This window comes from Austrofundulus limnaeus, unplaced genomic scaffold (genome assembly GCF_001266775.1).
Source record: "Austrofundulus limnaeus strain Quisiro unplaced genomic scaffold, Austrofundulus_limnaeus-1.0 Scaffold802, whole genome shotgun sequence".
Lineage (NCBI taxonomy): Eukaryota > Metazoa > Chordata > Actinopteri > Cyprinodontiformes > Rivulidae > Austrofundulus > Austrofundulus limnaeus.
The window spans coordinates 130859-148523 of NW_013953204.1; the positions used below are offsets into that span (position 1 = coordinate 130859).

The 17665-nt window shown below is 44.1% G+C and overlaps 3 protein-coding genes and 1 long non-coding RNA gene across 6 annotated transcripts in view; 1 reads left to right on the plus strand and 3 right to left on the minus strand.

The window, feature by feature from the left end:
• LOC106532622 (uncharacterized) overlaps positions 1-599 on the minus strand; it is an 8419-nt gene extending 7820 nt beyond the window's left edge. The window contains exons 1-2 of one of the 2 annotated variants that reach the window (XR_001312112.1): positions 513-599; positions 236-337 (exon numbers count right to left, since the gene is read on the minus strand). This is a non-coding gene — a long non-coding RNA (uncharacterized LOC106532622). Of the gene's footprint in view, positions 1-235; positions 338-434 lie in introns of both variants that reach the window. The other variant, XR_001312113.1, reaches the window with a different exon arrangement.
• Positions 513-5387, plus strand: zp3d.2 (zona pellucida glycoprotein 3d tandem duplicate 2). Of its 2 annotated transcripts, XM_014028731.1 has the most exons (9): positions 513-845; positions 959-1074; positions 1916-2019; positions 2872-3043; positions 3122-3227; positions 3299-3387; positions 3457-3530; positions 3612-3761; positions 4976-5387. In XM_014028731.1, exons 1-9 carry the CDS (start codon positions 525-527, stop codon positions 5005-5007), a joined length of 1164 nt encoding a protein of 387 aa, XP_013884185.1. In that variant the 5' UTR covers positions 513-524; the 3' UTR covers positions 5008-5387. The 2 variants fall into 2 exon arrangements, with proteins under 2 accessions (XP_013884185.1, XP_013884183.1); XM_014028729.1 differs by lacking the exon at positions 4976-5387 and having other exon boundaries at positions 3302-3387; positions 3612-3884.
• Positions 5384-11823, minus strand: fli1rs (Fli-1 proto-oncogene, ETS transcription factor-related sequence; the record flags this gene model as incomplete). Its single annotated transcript, XM_014028732.1, is given in 7 exon segments — positions 5384-6266; positions 7406-7492; positions 9060-9107; positions 9215-9274; positions 9362-9433; positions 11207-11290; positions 11691-11823. Coding segments are annotated over 7 exon segments (1008 nt in total), but the record flags the coding sequence as incomplete, so codon positions are not given.
• Positions 11824-14423: 2600 nt separating this feature from the next.
• LOC106532612 (Friend leukemia integration 1 transcription factor) overlaps positions 14424-17665 on the minus strand; it is a 5654-nt gene continuing 2412 nt past the window's right edge. The window contains exons 2-4 of the mRNA XM_014028719.1: positions 17089-17294; positions 15868-16034; positions 14424-14734 (exon numbers count right to left, since the gene is read on the minus strand). Of these exons, the coding sequence (XP_013884173.1) occupies positions 14424-14734; positions 15868-16034; positions 17089-17294 (684 nt within the window). The remainder of the gene's footprint in view (positions 14735-15867; positions 16035-17088; positions 17295-17665) is intronic.

Below are 17665 nucleotides of genomic sequence, written 5' to 3' on the forward strand. Positions count from 1 at the left end.
TATTTAGAATATGTATGTAATTATTTATTTAATGAATTAATTTGAATGAAGCGGCTCTCCACAGTAAGGTTCTGGTTCTGGTTCTGGCAGGATCCGTTAATGTTTCACTGAACTTTGTTATATAATGTTAATTTTTTCTCATCAGTTAAAAAATGTTTTGTTGATTTTTGGCACTAACGGACTTCCATACAACATGAAAAAAATCCGATAAATTAAAACTTTTTGTGATTCTAACCGGGTTCTGGTCCAGTTGGCTGTGGTTCCGGTACCGGCCTGTTGGTGGCGCCGCTGAGCTGCTTCTGCTCCAGCAGGTGGGTTTAATTGGACCGAACCGAGCCTGTCAGGTAAAAACAGAGAGGATGAAGAAGATGTTGAAGCTGCTCCTCTTCCTCTTCACGGTCTTCACTGAAGGAACCTTTTCAAACCGAACCGACCAGAACCAGAACCCGGACCAGGACCAGGACCCGGACCAGGACTGGAGGGAAACCCCAACCCTGCTGCAGAACCGGTACCTGAGCCTGCCCATGTTCCTGGACTCGGACCTGCCTCTGGTCCACAGGGACTACTTCTCCCCGGCCCGTGGTTCCGGACAGGAGCCGCTGCCCGACCCGGTTCGGCAGCTGCTGCTCCCGGTGCGGACCGGCACCGACCCGACCAGCCTGTCCGGAGCCACCGTCAGGACGTCGTGCGAGCGGAACCGGATGCAGCTGCAGGTGGACCGGAGGGTTCTGGGCCTCGGGGAGCCGGTGACCCACCTGAGACTGGGCTCGTGCCGGGTCAGCAGGTCCACTCAGGACCTGCTGTACTTTGAGCACGAGCTGCACATGTGCGGAACCAGACGGAAGGTGAGTCCTGGTCCGGTTCTGAAGGACTGGTTCTGGACCGGACCGGACCAGGAGGTTCAGGTCCAACAGAGGTTCTCTGGTACCGGGTCAGATAAAGTTCTGTTTGTTTCCAGATGCTTCAGAACCGAATCGTTTACTTCAACGAGCTGCGATACGACCCACCAGAACCCCGAGGACCCGTGAGACGGACCGCCCCGTTCCGCCTGCCTGTGGCCTGCTACTTCAACAGGTCAGACCAGGACCAGAACCAGACCCGAGCCTAGACCCAGAACCTGATCCTGACCCAGAACCAGGATCCTGATCCTGACCCAGAATCCAGACCTAGACCAGAACACTGATCCTGACGCAGGCCCAGAATCCAGACCCAAACCCTGATCCAGAACCCAGACCCTGATCCTGACCCAGAACCAGAACTCTGATCCTGATCCAGAATCCAGACCTAGACCAGAACCCTGATCCTGACCCAGACCCAGAACTCTGATCCAGAATCCAGACCTAGACCAGAACACTGATCCTGACGCAGACCCAGAATCCAGACCCAAACCCTGATCCAGAACCCAGACCCTGATCCTGACCCAGAACCAGAACTCTGATCCTGATCCAGAATCCAGACCTAGACCAGAACACTGATCCTGACGCAGACCAGAACCCTGATCCTGACCTAGACCCAGACCCAAACTATGATCCTGACCCAGAATCCAGACCCAAACCATGATCCTGACCCAGAATCCAGAACCCTGATCCAGAACCCAGACCCAGAACTTTGATCCTGACCCAAAACCCAGACCCAGAACCCAGATCCAGTACCCTGATCCTGATCCAGAACTAGAACCTAGACCCTGAACCCTGATCCAGAATCCTGACCCAGAACCCTGATCCAGAACCCAGATCCAGTACCCTGATCCTGATCCAGAACCCAGATCTAGAACCTTGATTCTGATCCAGTACCCTGACCCTGACCCTGATCCATAATCCAGATCTAGAAATCTGATTCTGATCCTGATACAGAACCAAGGCTCAGGATCCAGAACCCAGACCCAGTCTCCATCCTAACCCTCTCATGTCTGCAGGTTTGTGTACTCCTACAAGATCGGGTACCAGCCCAAGGTCCAGATCCGCAAAGTCCTGAAAACAATGAAGAACTCTTCTAGATTCATCCTGACGCTACGAAACGGTACAAAACTTTATTAAATCATTTTACTGAACACCTGTTCCCCTTCAGTCAGGGCCGACAATAAGGAGGGGCCGGGGGGGCCTCATTAACCCCGCCCCCCCATTGTCCCCCTCGTTAAACTGTTCCTCATAATCTGTCTGTTAGCAAAATATCTCCTGAAACACTGAACAGATCTGAGTCAAACTCACAGGAAGTTGTCTTTAGATTTACGTCTATAAAATATTTAAACTTTGGAGTCAACCTGATTCAAGATGGCCGCCACGGCTAACAAACTTTAACTAACATGAAGTCGGCTGTAGCTCCGTCAGTTTTACTCATGTTAGCCTTAAATTTGGCGAGTTGTTAGCTGAACCCATATCGACTCATACTCTGAACAGATTTCTCTAAAACTTCAGCTTATTTATTTATTTATTTATTTATTTATTTATTTATTTATTTAGTTGTTTATTAATTAATTTAATTTAAGAACGAGTATCGCCCGCCTTCTAAAACTTTCTTGAGTTTAGAAGTGAATAACCACTTTTTATCCTGAAAATAATTTTACAAATGAATAAATAATCCACCTAATCAACTCCAAATTTTTGTCCAAATATGGTCACTTCCTGTTCCGCTAAATCCAACTCATCCATGCTAGTCGCTAGCCTCTCCAATGCTAACGCCAGTTTAATTCTCATAACTTTTTCAACTCTCTGTTCTGAGTTTTGTCTTTTTTCTGTTTTACGTTTGAATAAAGCTTCAAGTCACTTTTAAAGAGTTAATAAAATGAAAAGAGTGGTTCTGATTTGGACAAATTAAAAGTTCATAAACAGGTAAAATGTGCTGAGTCATTAAAACGTGGGCGTTGTGTTTCAGCTGAGTGGGAGGAGCTGTCCCGCCCCCCTCATTACGTCCTCGGGGAGCCCATGTTCTTCCAGGCCGAGACGTTTCTGTCCGACGGCGAGAGACTTTACGTCCACTCGTGTCACGTCACACCTGAGACGTCCCACCTGTCCTCGCCTCAGCATCCTGTCATAAAGAACTTTGGGTAATCAGCTTCGTTTTAAATGTTTTTAAAATCACCTCTCGCGTGACGCTTCGTTCTCCTCTTCCTCCGATGATGAAGGTGCATGGAGGAGAGCAGGAACAGCCGGTCCAGGTTCCTCCCGCACAGAACCGGCGCCGTCAGGTTCTCCGTGGACGCCTTCCTGTTCAAAGGCGCGGCGGCTCAGGTGAGCAGGAAGCTTCAGGTGCAGGTTGAAACGTGGAGCTGAGTGAAAACTGAAACGTTTGTGTGGTGCAGCAGCTCTACATGCACTGCGCCATGTCGGTGGGCGGGGCCAAGCCCACGCCGACCGCCAAGTCCTGCAGCTACGACTCGAAGACCCGCAGGTGCGTTTGTGTCAGGAGGAGGTTTGAAGAAAGCTTCAGGTGTTGAACGGTTCGGTTCTGATGTTTCAGGTGGGTGGAGGCTTCAGGTTCTGACTCGGTTTGTGGTTGTTGTGAGTCCAGCTGCGGCGCCGATGGTTCTGCAGGTGCGTCGGACCCGGCTCGGTGCGTTTTTGATGGTTTGAATCGGCCGAAGTTAAAGAAGATAAAATGTTTGTGTTTGACAGAGAATGAAGTCTTCAGCAGCACCTCGTGGACCGTAGACCCTCAGGTCAGGTCCATGACCCCCAACAGGAACAGGAAGAAGGCTGAGGGGGCGGAGCCTGAGCTGCGCTGGCCAGTCAGAGGTGGAGGGGAGGCGTGGGTGGAGGAGGAAGGTGAGGAGACGCACGTGAAGGGCTCAGCTGTGGTGGTGGAGGAGGAGGAGGTCTCCAAACCTGACAGAATGTCAGAGAATTTCTTTGATTTTGACAAATAAAGTAAAAAATAATAATTTTTAATCTGAAAGGTTTTATTTACATGACAGTTAAAGTTTAAATGAGGGATGTTAATTAAATTTTAGCCCTGCTGAACATCTCTTCCTCACTAGAGAAGACGTCCAGGTGCTGTCTGAGTTGGAGAAGCCATCTAGTGGCAAACTCTGTCATTACAACAATTTAGCTCCACAGAGACACTTTTACATTTGTAAAAACGCTATACCAGCTTATCCATGCTAGTTGTTAGCCTCTCCGATGTTAATGCCAGCTTATCCATGCTAGTTGTTAGCCTCTCCGATGCTAATGCCAGCTTATCCATGCTAGTTGTTAGCCTCTCTGATGCTAATGTCAGCTTATCCATGCTAGTTGTTAGCCTCTCTGATGCTAATGTCAGCTTATCTATGCTAGTTGTTAGCCTCTCCGATGCTAACACCAGCTTATCAGTTCTTATCTCAAAAGTGTGCTTCTTTTGGTCTACAAAACACAAACTGAATTTTCATGTAACAAAATATTTTTAAAAAATCCTACAAATACTACCAAAAGGTATCAAGAAACTAAAAGTTATCAAGCTTATCTATGCTAGTCTCTAGCCTCTAAGATGGAAATGTCAGCTTATATATGTTTGTCTCTAACCTCTTCAATGCAAATGCCAGCTTATCCATGCTAGTCGCTAGCTTGTGCAAAGCTAACATTAATGTCAGCTTATCCATGCTAGTCACTAGCCTCTCCGATGCTAACGCCAGCTTATCCATGCTAGTCACTAGCCTCTCCGATGCTAATGCCAGCTTATCCGTGCTAGTCACTAGCCTCTCCGATGCTAATGCCAGCTTATCTCTGCTAGTCACTAGCCTCTTCAATGCCAATGCCAGCTTATCCATGCTAGTTGCTAGCCTCTCTGATGCTAACACAAATGAATAGTCTCCTTCTTATTTGCCAGCATATATATTATTAAATATAGAATATGTAACAGCTTATTTCAGGTCACATATTTTTATTTGATATAAAACTTTGATTTCTGCACATTTTTAATTGACTTGAATCAGTTTTTGTGAAATTGACTCTTTACCTGCTTCCTGGTTGGTCGTAATCGGATTCGTCTGAACTTATGGAACCAGCAGGTCCAGGACTTCAGATGATGAAACGCTGAGAGAAGAACCCGATCAGATTCTCAAAAACATCAAGCTAAAAGAGCTGAACGTCCCGAAAACAGTTTATTTAATTTGTAATGTTTGATGTATAAACCTGCTGCCACTGGGTCAACGTGGTCATAATGGTAACTACACACCTGTGTCTTTCACTCCCTGACTTTCTTCTTCATGAAAGGCAGGCAGAAACAGATTAAAAAGGAAGCCTCAGTCACTGTGATATTAATATATTTACTTTACTTTTTTATAAAGAATACTGGTGATTTATACAAATATAAATGCTTTTTGAAGCTGAAATAATTTACTCTTCATATTTAAAAAAAGTGTAAACTTGTAAAACATTGAGTTCTTTAATAAAAGCCAGAATCGTTTTTTAGCTCGATTATAATGTGTAAATGTTTATTGTTACATGAAAACAACAATTCTGTACAATCAGTTTTACAAAAAGTTGGGTCTTGGAGTGTGATAACTGCAGTTTGGACCTGCCAGGTGAGACCAGTCAGAACCGTTTTACAACCGGCGCCACAAACAAATGGTGAAAATCTTTATAAAAACAGGAAGTTCCCTCAGAAGAGTCCAACCCTCACGGTTTGTTCGGTTCTTGGAAGACCACGGGGTAATGCCTTTAGAGAATTTGGACCGTAGCGTCACGTCGCCTTCGGCTCGGAAGGGTTCGGCTCGGGTGCCGCCAGGATCCAGCGCACTTGGGTTCCTCTCCGGTTGGTCCCGTTCGGGCCTCAGTAGTACGAGCTCAGGTGGGGGTGAGCGGCCGGGTGTCGGGTCATGGGGGGTCCGGGGTACATGGGGCTACTGGGCGAGCTCCAGTACGTGGACGGAGTCCCGAAAAAGTTTCCGGGGGAGATGGGCACGGGCGGAGGATGGGCGCCCATGTAGTTCATTTTGGGCTGGTGGCTGTGGTACTGCTGCACGTACGGCATCTCAGTCTGGTACTTTACCATCCCGCCATCCGCCGCATGGTTCTGGTGCGCCTGCGAGATGCCCTGGAAGTCGAACTTGTAGGCGTAGCGCTTGCCGTGCACCTTGGTCATGATGTTCTTGTCGTAGTAGTAGCGCAGGGCGCGGCTCAGCTTGTCGTAGTTCATGTTGGGCTTGCTCTTGCGCTCGCCCCAGCGCTTGGCCACCTCGTCCGGGTCGGTCATCTTGAACTCTCCGTTGGTGCCCTCCCAGGTGATGATGCCGGCGTTGTTGCTGTCGGACAGGAGCTCCAGCAGGAACTGCCACAGCTGGATCTGCCCTGAACCTGTGGGGAGACGGGAGGCGTTAACGCCGGAGCTGCGGACCCAGACAGACCTGGTCCAAATGTTCCAACCACAGCTAGCTTTAAGACGATCACTTTCAGTGGTGGGTAAGCTAACCAAAGAGTTAGCTTCACTAACCACTAATCAGCTAAACAAGAATCTTAGCTCCGCTGATGCTAAACAGATATAAAGTTAGTGGAAGCTAACGCTAACTGCTAACCAATAAGACTAGTGGGACTGACAGACCTGGTCCAAATGTTCCAACCACAGCTAGCTTTAACATCAGTTTCAGTTGTGGGTAAGCTAACCAAAGAGTTTGCTTCACTAACCACTAATCAGCTAAAAAAGAATCCTAGCACTGCTAATGCTAAACAGGTGCAGGGTTGCCAGATTTGACTGACAGTTTCCATCCTAAATTCAACGTAAAACCCGCCCAACCACAAAATAAAAAGCCCAAATCTTGAGACTTGCGTTACAGACGTAGAAATATATAAATAAATAGGGGTAGGTCCTCAGAATCCCAGCCTCTTCTGTATTTAGTGTGTTTACAGTTGATATTAACCAATAGGCCTAACATTTTGTAGTGACACTTGATATTTTGATATAATTTCCTTTTATAAATACTTTCTAAAAACCTGCCAAATGTGGTAAAAAGCAGCTCAAATTTCATCAAACAACCAAAAGCTGTTTGTTCCAGCCCAATGTGTTCAAAAGAAGCCCAATTGGGTGGAAACCAGCCCAGTCTGGCAACACTTGCTAACTGCTAACCACTGGGACTGACACAAACCTGTTGTTTGTTTTCTATTGGTTTAATCTGAAGGTGGGCGGGATCATCTTTGGCAGTTTTGTATTTATATAAATTACATTTGAAGTTAGTAAAACAACAGAATTTCTCCACAATGATTTATACGTAGTCAAATTTTGTATTTAAATAATGTTGGGGGTCATTTTCTTTCTTAGATGCTAATATTTTGAAGTTTAGCTGCTAAAGATGCTACATGCTAACACACGCCACCTAATACGCAGATTAGCGGATGTGTGCCCACCACTGATCAGTTTAAATGTTAGTACAGGACTTGAACAGGACACAGATCTACCAAATGTGACCTTTTCACTGCAGAACACGGGGGCAGAAACCTACCCACAGGCCTGTGAGCGCTGGGGTCAGCCAGCTTGTACGGACTTTGTTTGGCTGTTCGGTTCTTGGACGAGCCGAGGCCGTGGCCGTCTGTGAGGAAACAGCAGGGCAGACAGTCATGTTGGTGAAGTGAAGCCAGATTTCAGGTCTGGTCCAAAAGTTGTTTTGTTTTTATTTAGAAATATTCCTAATTGATTGAAATGAACCCAGATATCTTAGTGGCTGGTTATGATTTAAACCTTAATTTTGATGCTTTTTATGATTCTCTTAAGGCCCCCCAGGGGTCCGCGAGAGGTATATTGGGGGTCCTCCAAAAATTTCATTAAATTGTTAATTTGTTTTTTATTTTTTTTAAATGCATGGGGAACAATGAACTAATAAAACAAACTAAATAAAAATATGTTTCCATGGCATTTAGGAGTTGAAATGACAGTAAATTATCTTTTAAAACAGCATGGGGTTTCTGAGGTGGTCCCTGGATTTTATTTTATTTTTTTGCCCTTAAGGGGTCCCCAGACCCAAAAAGTTTGAGTTTTCCTGTCTTTAGTATCTGAAACACATTAAAACTTGTTTTATCATAATACATTTTTAAAGTTTTTGTAAATAAATGAGGTCAGGTTGAGTTTTATTAACTTTATTACTTTAGCCTTTTTGTGATTTCATGAATTACTTTAACAGTTTCTGAAAATTATTCGTAGGTTTTCTACATTTGGACTTTTAAAATCTCTTCCTGGTTACATGGTTTTTAGTTTCTTTAACTCTAAAAGCTGTAAAAATAAGAAAAAAAATCAGATTCTACAAGATTTAAAGGGTCAAACATGATGAAATCTGCTGACTCAGAATCTGCTGAGTCACTGGTTGCTATGGTGATTCCCACCTTTTCTGAGGAGGAGGCGGAGCTTACAGCTCTCTTCAAACAGAAAAGTAATCCAAACCAGGTCTCAAATGATTTTAAAAACTGTAAAAACTAGAAGTTGGATCAAAATATTTTTAATTTTGAGCATTAAAAACACTATAAATAATTATATATATATTTTCTGCAGTGTTTTATGTATATGTGATTAAAGAGCTTCACTTCCTGGTTTAAAGAAACTGATGCATTGAAAGTCAGTGAGAGTTTTGGGGGTCTGACCTCTGAACTTTAGGGGGTATTTTAAAGAAATCCATCAGTCCTACAGCAGAGAGTAAAACATTACCTCTGTTTAGATGTTTAAACTACATGAAATGTAAAATTAAAGGAGTAAAAAGACGATGTTATTTCATAAAGCTTTGTCTGAGCGGTCTGGTTAGTGGACCATATGAGTCACATCTTTATTTTTAAATTTTTTTATATCTATGTGAGAACATCACTTTAGCTTTTAACCTCAGAGTTAAATAAAAATGTTAAAGATCCTGAAGATAAAGATCATAAACTGGTCCTGTAACACAGGAAGTTCATCGTTAGTTCTGCTGATGGTTTAATATCACTTCAGCTGATTTCACTTTGAAGCGGGTCACTTCTGGTTCCTTTTGGACCGGACCTGTTTGGTTTTGGTTTAAATCTGTGTTTAAAGGTGCACGTGGTGCCCCGCTGGGTTCTGTGCTCCTGGTTCTGAAGCAGACAGTGGAAAGGCCTCATTTGTTCCATCTTTGTCCTCCAGAACCTTCAGGCTCTTACCTGGGTTGGCCAGCCGGCTGCTGATTGGTCCTAACGTCTGGTACGGGTCTGAGGACAGGAAATGAGATGAAATGATTTTATATTTTCTTTATCTGTTGGACAAACAGTCGCCTGCAGGAAGAGTTGAAAGTATTTAATCTGAAATCTTTCTGCACCTTGTGTGATCCTTGCTGGTTCTGACACTCTGCTGTTGTGTTGGTGCTCGAGTGAAGAACCTGGAAATAAAAGAATCTTGTTAAACTTTATGTAAACGAGGTCTCGCTCGGCTGCCTCCAGCCGGTCCTGACTTCTAGTCCTGGTACCTTTGGGCCCGGCAGCAGTCATGGTGTTGGTCGGCCAGCTGTTCCTGCGGCTGATCTCATCAAAACTGTTCTCTGTAAAAAACACAAACATGAGAACCATCAGGACCCAGAGTCTGAGGTGGACCCGGCTCAGGAACGAGACAACAGGTTCTGAAGATGACCCACAGTCTCCTTTTGTTCGTCCCAGGAGCAGGACCCCCCCTCCCCACTTCCTGTGTCGGTGCAGCTGCTTCCTGTCTGAAACTGGCTGTTGGGTTTTGGACTCGTCACAGTTTTGCCAGCAGAAGTTTAGAAACCGGGTCAAGGTGGTTCTGATACTCAACACTTCATCCTTTTAAATCACTCGAGGTTCCTCACAGACCAGTTTAATTTATCACAACTGTTTGTTTTTGTTTCAGAAATAAATACAGAAAACTTCTCTGCTGCTGCAGAAACACCTGTTTGATGCATGATTCCAGTTAAAGTGGAGTGAATTTGAAGTGGAGCTAACGTGACTCCGGTTGAAGTGGAGTTAACGTGATTCCGGTTGAAGTGGAGTTAACGTGATTCCGGTTGAAGTGGAGTTAATTTGACTCCGGTTGAAGTGGAGTTAATTTGACTCCGGTTGAAGTGGAGTTAACGTGACTCCGGTTGAAGTGGAGTTAACGTGACTCCGGTTGAAGTGGAGCTAACGTGACTCCGGTTGAAGTGGAGCTAACGTGACTCCGGTTGAAGTGGAGCTAACGTGACTCGGTTGAAGTGGAGTTAATTTGACTCGGTTGAAGTGGAGCTAACGTGACTCCGGTTGAAGTGGAGCTAACGTGACTCCGGTTGAAGTGGAGCTAACGTGACTCCGGTTGAAGTGGAGCTAACGTGACTCCGGTGAAGTGGAGCTAACGTGACTCCGGTGAAGTGGAGCTAATGTGACTCCGGTTGAAGTGGAGTTAACGTAATTAACTCCTGTTTAAATGTTTCAAAAAAGATTTTCTGCACATGAAGCTGCTGTTTACAGGATGTTAGTCACTCCGATCACAATTGTGTGAAACACGACTCTGTTGGCAGTTTTTTCGTGTTTTTGTTTTCTTCAGGTTGATCTTTGTGTTTTTAAATTAATTCAGCTGATGAATAAAAACAGATTATCTATGGCCGTATTTTCTCCTGCAGGAAATAATGGTTAAAAACCTTCATATGACGCTAATGTTGGATATTTAAAAGTTTTCAAATTAAACTGTAGGAGGTTTTGATTTTTATTAGAATCTTTTAGGGTTTGAAACATTTTTTCTTCTCAAACGTCACAGTTTGTACATGAAGACGTAGATTTTTGTTTTCTTTCAGCCCGTGTGTCTGAAGGTTTTCTCTTTAATCCCTGAAACAGTGGGCGTGGCTTTAAGTCTCATATCTTCCAATTATGTGCTGAAAATAAAACTTTACGTTTCAGAAGCTAAAGGTTCTTATTGCTCAGGGATTATTTATGTTGTTTTGGTAAAACGTTAGTTTTCTCACAGCAGACATTTGCTGTCTCAGTTTCTGTTCTGCCCCTCCCCCTGACTCAAAAGGCGGGATTCACCATGGCAACCAGTGACTCAGCAGATTCTGAGTTGACTCTTTGTTCTTTCTGACCATCGTTCTGTAGTTATTCCATCATGACCACACATTTTTTATTTTACTACTTTTATTTTGAGAAGAAAAACTATAAAAACAAAGTTGATGTTTTTTATAAAAATAAATAAAAATGAACTGAACTCTTCTGAGAAACAAAAGCCTGAAATATCTTTAAACATCTTAAACAGTTTGACTTTTGTCAGATTTTCTCACCAACAGCTGAAAAAAAAAGGTTTTAATGAAGGTTTGAAGTTTGAGCCTCACCTGCTTTCACCTGTAGGCGGGGCTGTGGGGGCGGGGGCGGTGTGGTGTTGGTGGGGGTGGTGGAGTACGGGAATGTGGGGCTGCCTGAAGCAAAGCAGAGGAAAACAGAGGCGGTGTTAAACGCTGGACCACAGGATTCCTCTGTGGATCTGATCCACGGACTTCTCTAAGGTTTTCTTTAATTTTTGTTTTGTTTCCTGGATCTCTGCCATCTTTAACTGTGAGCAGAAACCAGACTGCTGCTTCTGGTGCTAAAATGATGTAATTCAAAATCATCCTGACGCGGAGGTTTGAAAACATGAAGCATGACTCAGCAAAGAGGAACAGAGGTCACAACACTGATGACCGCAAGTTTGGTTTATTTGCTTCAAACGGCAAAAAACTGCAGCAGAGATCTGAAAGAGACGTTTACACTTCCGTACAGGAAGTGTGTGAAACATGGATGAAAAACAGCCGAAGTGTCGAGGACGAGCCGAAGCCTTACTCTGCCGTAGGTAGTTCAGGTGAGACAGCAGGATGTCAGCGTTGTAGGCCGACGTCAGCCGCATCATGTCCTCCTTGGTCATCTTGCAGAGCGCCTTCCCGTCCAGTGCCTGGAAGAGCGAGACATCCACCTCCTCCAGGACATACTCCTTGATGGCCCAGTCCAGCCACTGCCGCACGTGGTCCTGGGTCCAGACCTCAGGGTCTGCAACAAGGAAAACAGTTTACAGCATTTTTTTTTTCTGGTTTTAGACAAACCAGTTTGCAGATGATGAACAATATTATGATTATGGTTTCCGTTTGGACAAAACCTCTGAAGCTACTTTTGGTTTCTGGCTTTTAAAGAAACAGGAAGTTGTAGAGCGTGCTTGTAGAATAATTTTAATTAGAAACTAGTCAAGCTCAACAGGATTAACTTCCTGTGCAAAATAATTTATTCAGAGTTCGAACCGTTCAGGATAAAATGTGAGTTTTTATCTGATCTGAGTTTACAGCTTCTAAACTCAACAATCTGATGATGTTTCTCAGATTTTAACTTTAAGATTCCAACCTTGCAGCGTTTGGTTGGATATAAAAACGTAGATCTTGTTTAAAAGGCAGAGAAACGAGAAAGTGCTGAATCAGAGCAGAACGAGGCGATGCTGTTTGTGGTTCTGTTCCTGATTGTAACAGATGATAAAATGAGTCAAACCAAGAAAACTTGTTGCAACTTCAAACTGAAAACCTGCAGAGAAGTTTTCATTATGAAGGAGTCTATGGTTTATTGTGAGTAGGGATGAAGACCTCAGAGAGACTCTGGTCTTTATTCAAACATTCTCATCCCTCAGATGAAGGACACAATGAAGGACACAAGGTTAGAAACACTGTGTTCTGAGCTTCTCAGGATCCATAAAGGGGTCCCCAAGAATTCTTTCCTTTGACCACTCAGAGCCACGCAGTGGCCTAAGCAGTGTGAAGAGGTCTGTAGTTCAATGCCACAGGTATCACACAGACCATTGTCATGGAGTCCTTCACCATTTTGTGGCGGTTGAGCAGATTGTGCCCCGTTAGGACTCCAACCAGTGTACTTAGAGTTTTCCTTGACAGGGAGATGAGAGCTTTCCCAAACCTTAGATTTGGGCCGTTAATCAGTTCCTGTGCCTGTCTACAGTCCATCAGCTCCCTCCAGAGGATTGAGTGTTGACGTCTGATCCATGCCTGTAGGGCAGTCCTACAGACTGTTGTTGAAGTACCTACAAAAGGGCTCTGGTCCTTTGAAGTGAGCCTGACTGCCAGCTTTTGTAACGTCAGCTGTCTGGTTACCAGTAGGTGCTGGTACCCATTGAACAGTTCTTCTGTCTCCCCAGGAGGTCGACTTCTTCGACACACTCCCAACCAGCAATGATTGACCATAGAGGTTACCTGTCTTCAGTCTGTCTTAAAGCTTGTTGGTATTCTTGGACCGTTCTGTCTTCAGGTCCTGCAGTTACTGGAACAGCAGCGGCTGTGAGTCATAGTGAGACCACACCACATTTACAGCAGCCTCCCCTAAAATATGTAAATCCAGTGGACTCGGGTCCAGAGGAACTCCCATGGCTGCTGTGGGTGTTGACCTGATGGAATGAGTTGCTTCCTGTTAAATAATAAATACTACTGATCGTGTTTGTATAAAACTCCTTCAGGAACGTCTCAGAGTTAAAGCCCGGGCCTCAGAAATTTTTGGACTCTGATTCAGAACCCTGGTTTCCAGAAACAAACAATGAGCTTGTTGTGTGAACAGGCTGTAAAATAAATCAGACGGTCGCGACCCAACCCCGAGCTCCTGATTGTTCTGGGTTCACATGAGCCACTCCGACGCAACATCCAGGTATTATTGAACGTAACGGCACGGCTGGTGACTCACCGACCAACCAGGTCTGGTTTTCATCGGTTTCGACTGATTATTGACACAGACTCAAGGGAAAACTGATCCTGGAAGGGCTTTAATTAAATTTAAATTTAAGAAATTGTCTAAACTTTAATCATAAAGACCTCTGAAAATGAAAATTGTACATTTTCCAACTAATAAAAAGTATATTTCTATTTGGAAACAAGCTGAAGCAAGTTTTCATCTTTGTGACAATTAATTTAGAGATTTGTCTTTTTTGTTTTTTCAATTTAAGAATTTGTCAACAAATTTGACTTTAAAACCCTGTTTCAATCTATTTTTTATTTTTTTGTGGACATATGGGGGTAAAACTAGTCTAATCTCTGGTGTTAACCTGATCCTGGTGGAGGTGACGGCAGGACCCAAACACCACAGAGGTTCTGTTTGGAGGGCCATGGGCCCTAAGTAGGGTCTCTTGTTTGGGTCATTTGTGGTGAAGAAAGAGTTTAGTCCAAAGGCAAAGGTCTGGATTTACTGATCCATCTACGTTGGTCTACCTGTGGTTCTGATGTTTGTATCAAGACTAAAAGAACCAGATCCTGGATCCGAGTGGATGAAATAATCTTCTTTCATTGGGTGGCCCGGTAGGCTAAGGATCTCTCCCTTTGGGGATTTACCCTGAGGGGAGCAGATCTTGAGTCAGAACCAGAACTCTGAAGGGATTAGAGATCCTCTGGTCTGGGAACACATTTGGTCCCCCAGGAGGAGCTGGAAGGGGAGGTCTGGGTTTCTCTCCTGGACCTGTTGCCTCAACTAGACTATTATTAAGTGGAGATGGAGATGGCAGAACTCTTAGAATCAGGTTCTGGGTTTAGAATCGGATAAAGTTCAAATCAACAATCCTGGCTTGTTGTAGTCTGGTTTGTCATACTCTGGTTTGTTGTAGTCTGGTTTGTCGCAGTCTGGTTTGTCGTACTCTGGCTTGTCATTTTCTGGTTTGTCGTACTCCGGCTTGTCATACTCTGGTTTGTCGTACTCTGGCTTGTTGTAGTCTGGCTTGTCGTAGTCTTGTTTGTCGCAGTCTGGTTTCTTGTACTCTGGTTTGTCGTCGTCTGGTTTGTCATACTCTAGTTTGTCGTAGTCTGGTTTGTCTAACTTTGGCTTGTTGTCTGGTTTGTCGTAGTTTTGTTTGTTGTAGTCTGGTTTACCATAGTCTGGTTTATCATAGTCTGGTTTGTCGTACTTTGTTCATTGTAGACTGGTTTGTTGTAGTTTGGTTTGTTGTAGACTGGTTTGTTGTACCTGGTTTGTCGCAGTCTAGTTTGTTGTACCTGGTTTGTTGCAGTCTGGTTTGTCGTACTCTGGCTTATTGTAGTCTGGTTTGTTGCAGTCTGGTTTGTCGTACTCTGGCTTATTGTAGTCTGGTTTGTTGTAGTCTGGCTGTAATCTGTTTGATTCTTCACTGCTCTGAACTTTAGTTGCTGTTTTGTTTCTAAGAACCTTTTGTTTGTTGTCAAAGTGTATAAAACGTGGCTATAAACTGACCCCCGCACGCACAAATGCACCAGAACTCAGAAGTCTTTATTCCTAACAAATGCCATGCTGCTAGGTGCATCCCAAAATTGTAGTGGCTTGGGTGGGGGTCTTTTTTTTAGGGTGGGGGCACTGATTGGTGGGCCTGATGGATAGAGTTTCATCAGAGCTAAACAACAAAAGAAATCTGAAGCTTCTATGTTGAACAGTTTCTGATTTATAAGCATTTTTGCATGTCCTGACACCCGCTCTTTGAAAGGAGCCCCCTCCTCAAATATGGGGTCCATCATAAAACCGTTGGCTGGTGCAGTGTAGGTCAGACTCATCTACAGCCCTGCCAAATGTCATGTTGATTGGTGCAGCTGTTTTTGTGCTACGGTTGACCAAAAATCACTGAAAAAAAAAAAACAGTACGAAAACAAAATGACTCTCGCTTACGCTTGGCGTGCGGGGCTCATAATTAAGGTTATAAATGGAGTTTTTATCTTTTAGAAAGTTTCTGTTTCGGACTTCAGAACCTGAGAAGTGTCGTCATGTTGGATCATATTTTCACCGCGAGGCTGAAAAGGGAAGCAGAAAGAATAAAGATTTGGTCCACGCCTGCTCGCCACACAGACGTCTTCCTGTTTCTTCACATCACAGAACTCTGAGCTAAATTTGTCTCTTAGGTTTCACACTTTTTAAACAGCTTTCCTCAGAAAGTGTGATGTCATGTTGGACCAGAAACCTGTTTGCTTCAAAGAGTTGTTGGCGTTAATGTGGGCCAGGTGTGGTCCAGGTGGACCCCGCCGAGGCTCACCTGCTGGAACAATGACCCTTTTCTCCTCAGTGGTGCTGCTCGGTGGTGTGGCGGTCTGGGGGCTGACGCGGGGCTCCGGGTACGAGGCCTGGTATGGCATGGGGGCCCCGTCGCTGCTCATGTGTCGGGAGCGTTTGGTGACGCTGCAGTCCACCGGAGACTCCCGGCTGAAACACAAAGTTCAGGTTTCTCTGTGTGAATTTATCACGTTTCAGTAAGTTTCCTGCCTGCAGCAGATTAATCTCCTGCAGATTCTGCAGTGTAACTTTATTTCCTCTCGCAGCGTTTTATCTGTCAGTGACAGAAGCTAAAATTAGTCTGCACCTCATAAAAAACTTTCCACTGAAAAGGTATAAAGAGTGTCAAAACTTTAAGCTGTTACACAACCTAAACTAAAACAAACAGGCCACGCCCACATCACTGAGACACAGAACTGCCAGAAAAAAAAAACACTCATTTTGATTTTGAATTACAGCGTTGGTGCAGGTTTGCAGACAAACGTAACTAGGAGTAAATTATCCTTCACCTCCGCTGTATCATCACCACAGCTGCATTCACTCTGAAATCACTGCTCCCAGAGTACCCGTGCTTCATTGTTCTCTGGTTTCCTGTTCTGGTTTCTCATGAGCTCCTTGTGTTTATTACCTGTTTTACTGCCCTGTTGGACTTTTTATTTAAAATTATTAAAACTTTACTTTTCTCATTTTGACACTTTTTAGAGTTTAAAAACTGTCATTTATTTTTCTCTTACTGATCCTTTCAGTAAAGTTTAACGGTGACAGAAAAACAACAGGATTTTATTTAATCTCTACTTAATATGTTTTTATTATTATTTTAATCTTTCACACCAGCAGATCAGTTTTAATGGAGGAGGTGTAAAAGCAGCAGAAAATGTTTATTTTTAAAAATATCTGGATGAGTTCAGTTCTGACTTTAAAAACAAACCTTTAATCTTTGATTATATTAACAGAAACTAATAACTGTCGTTTATAAAGGTTTAGGAATAAAGTTTTCTGATGGATGAAATGTTTTTATCATTATTTGCTGCTGTTTGATCGTTGAGTCAAGGTCAAAGAACAAAGGAACAATCCCAGACCTGCGTTTGGCAGCTGAGCTGTAAACAAACTGTTTTAACGCCTGGAAAGTCCCGAGTCCACACGGACAGTCACACAGTCCGGGAACCCGTCCCCCACCCTGTCCACGGCCCTGACCATGACTCACCTGGTCCTGTTGACATGCTCTCCTCTCTTCCCGGAGTTCTGGGCCGCTGAGCCCCCCCACTCGGACTCGGCGGGTTCTGGACTGGGTTTGGAGGCCTGTCCGTAGCTGCCGGGCGAGGTCATCTCGCTCTTCATGTGCATGGTGGGCGCGGCGCTGTAGGGCGGCTCGAATATGGGCTGGTCCTCACTGACCACAGAAAGTGCTTCCTGTCCCACAGAAACAGAGTTTGTTTTATTTTAAAAACTTTACGCCAACAGGAAATGGATTCGTCACAAAAACTGTCAAAATAAAATAAAAAATCTTTATATTTTAATCCAGTTTTTTATTAATATTTTCATCTTCTAAATTTTAAATATGATATCCACCAGAAGTGCTAGCCGCTACTGCAGCTACATACAGCGGCTAAAATAAGTATTGAACACGTCACCATTTTTCTCAGTAAATATATTACTAGAGGTGCTAATGACATGAAATTTTCACCAGATGTTGGTAACAACCCAAGTGATCCAAACATACAAAGACTTCAAATCTTGAAGGTTTCGTGGGCCTCTTCTATGAACTCTGATCTTTAGTTCTT

What these genes read in the sequence shown, in the direction of transcription:
- zp3d.2 (XM_014028729.1), top strand. Translation starts at nt 525, where the DNA reads ATGTTCCTGGACTCGGACCTGCCTCTGGTCCACAGGGACTACTTCTCC. An exon ending in CCTGTCATAAAGAACTTTGG is followed by an intron (nt 3,044 to 3,121) that starts GTAATCAGCTTC and finishes CCGATGATGAAG; the next exon opens with GTGCATGGAGGAGAGCAGGA. An exon ending in TCAAAGGCGCGGCGGCTCAG is followed by an intron (nt 3,228 to 3,301) that starts GTGAGCAGGAAG and finishes GTGGTGCAGCAG; the next exon opens with CTCTACATGCACTGCGCCAT.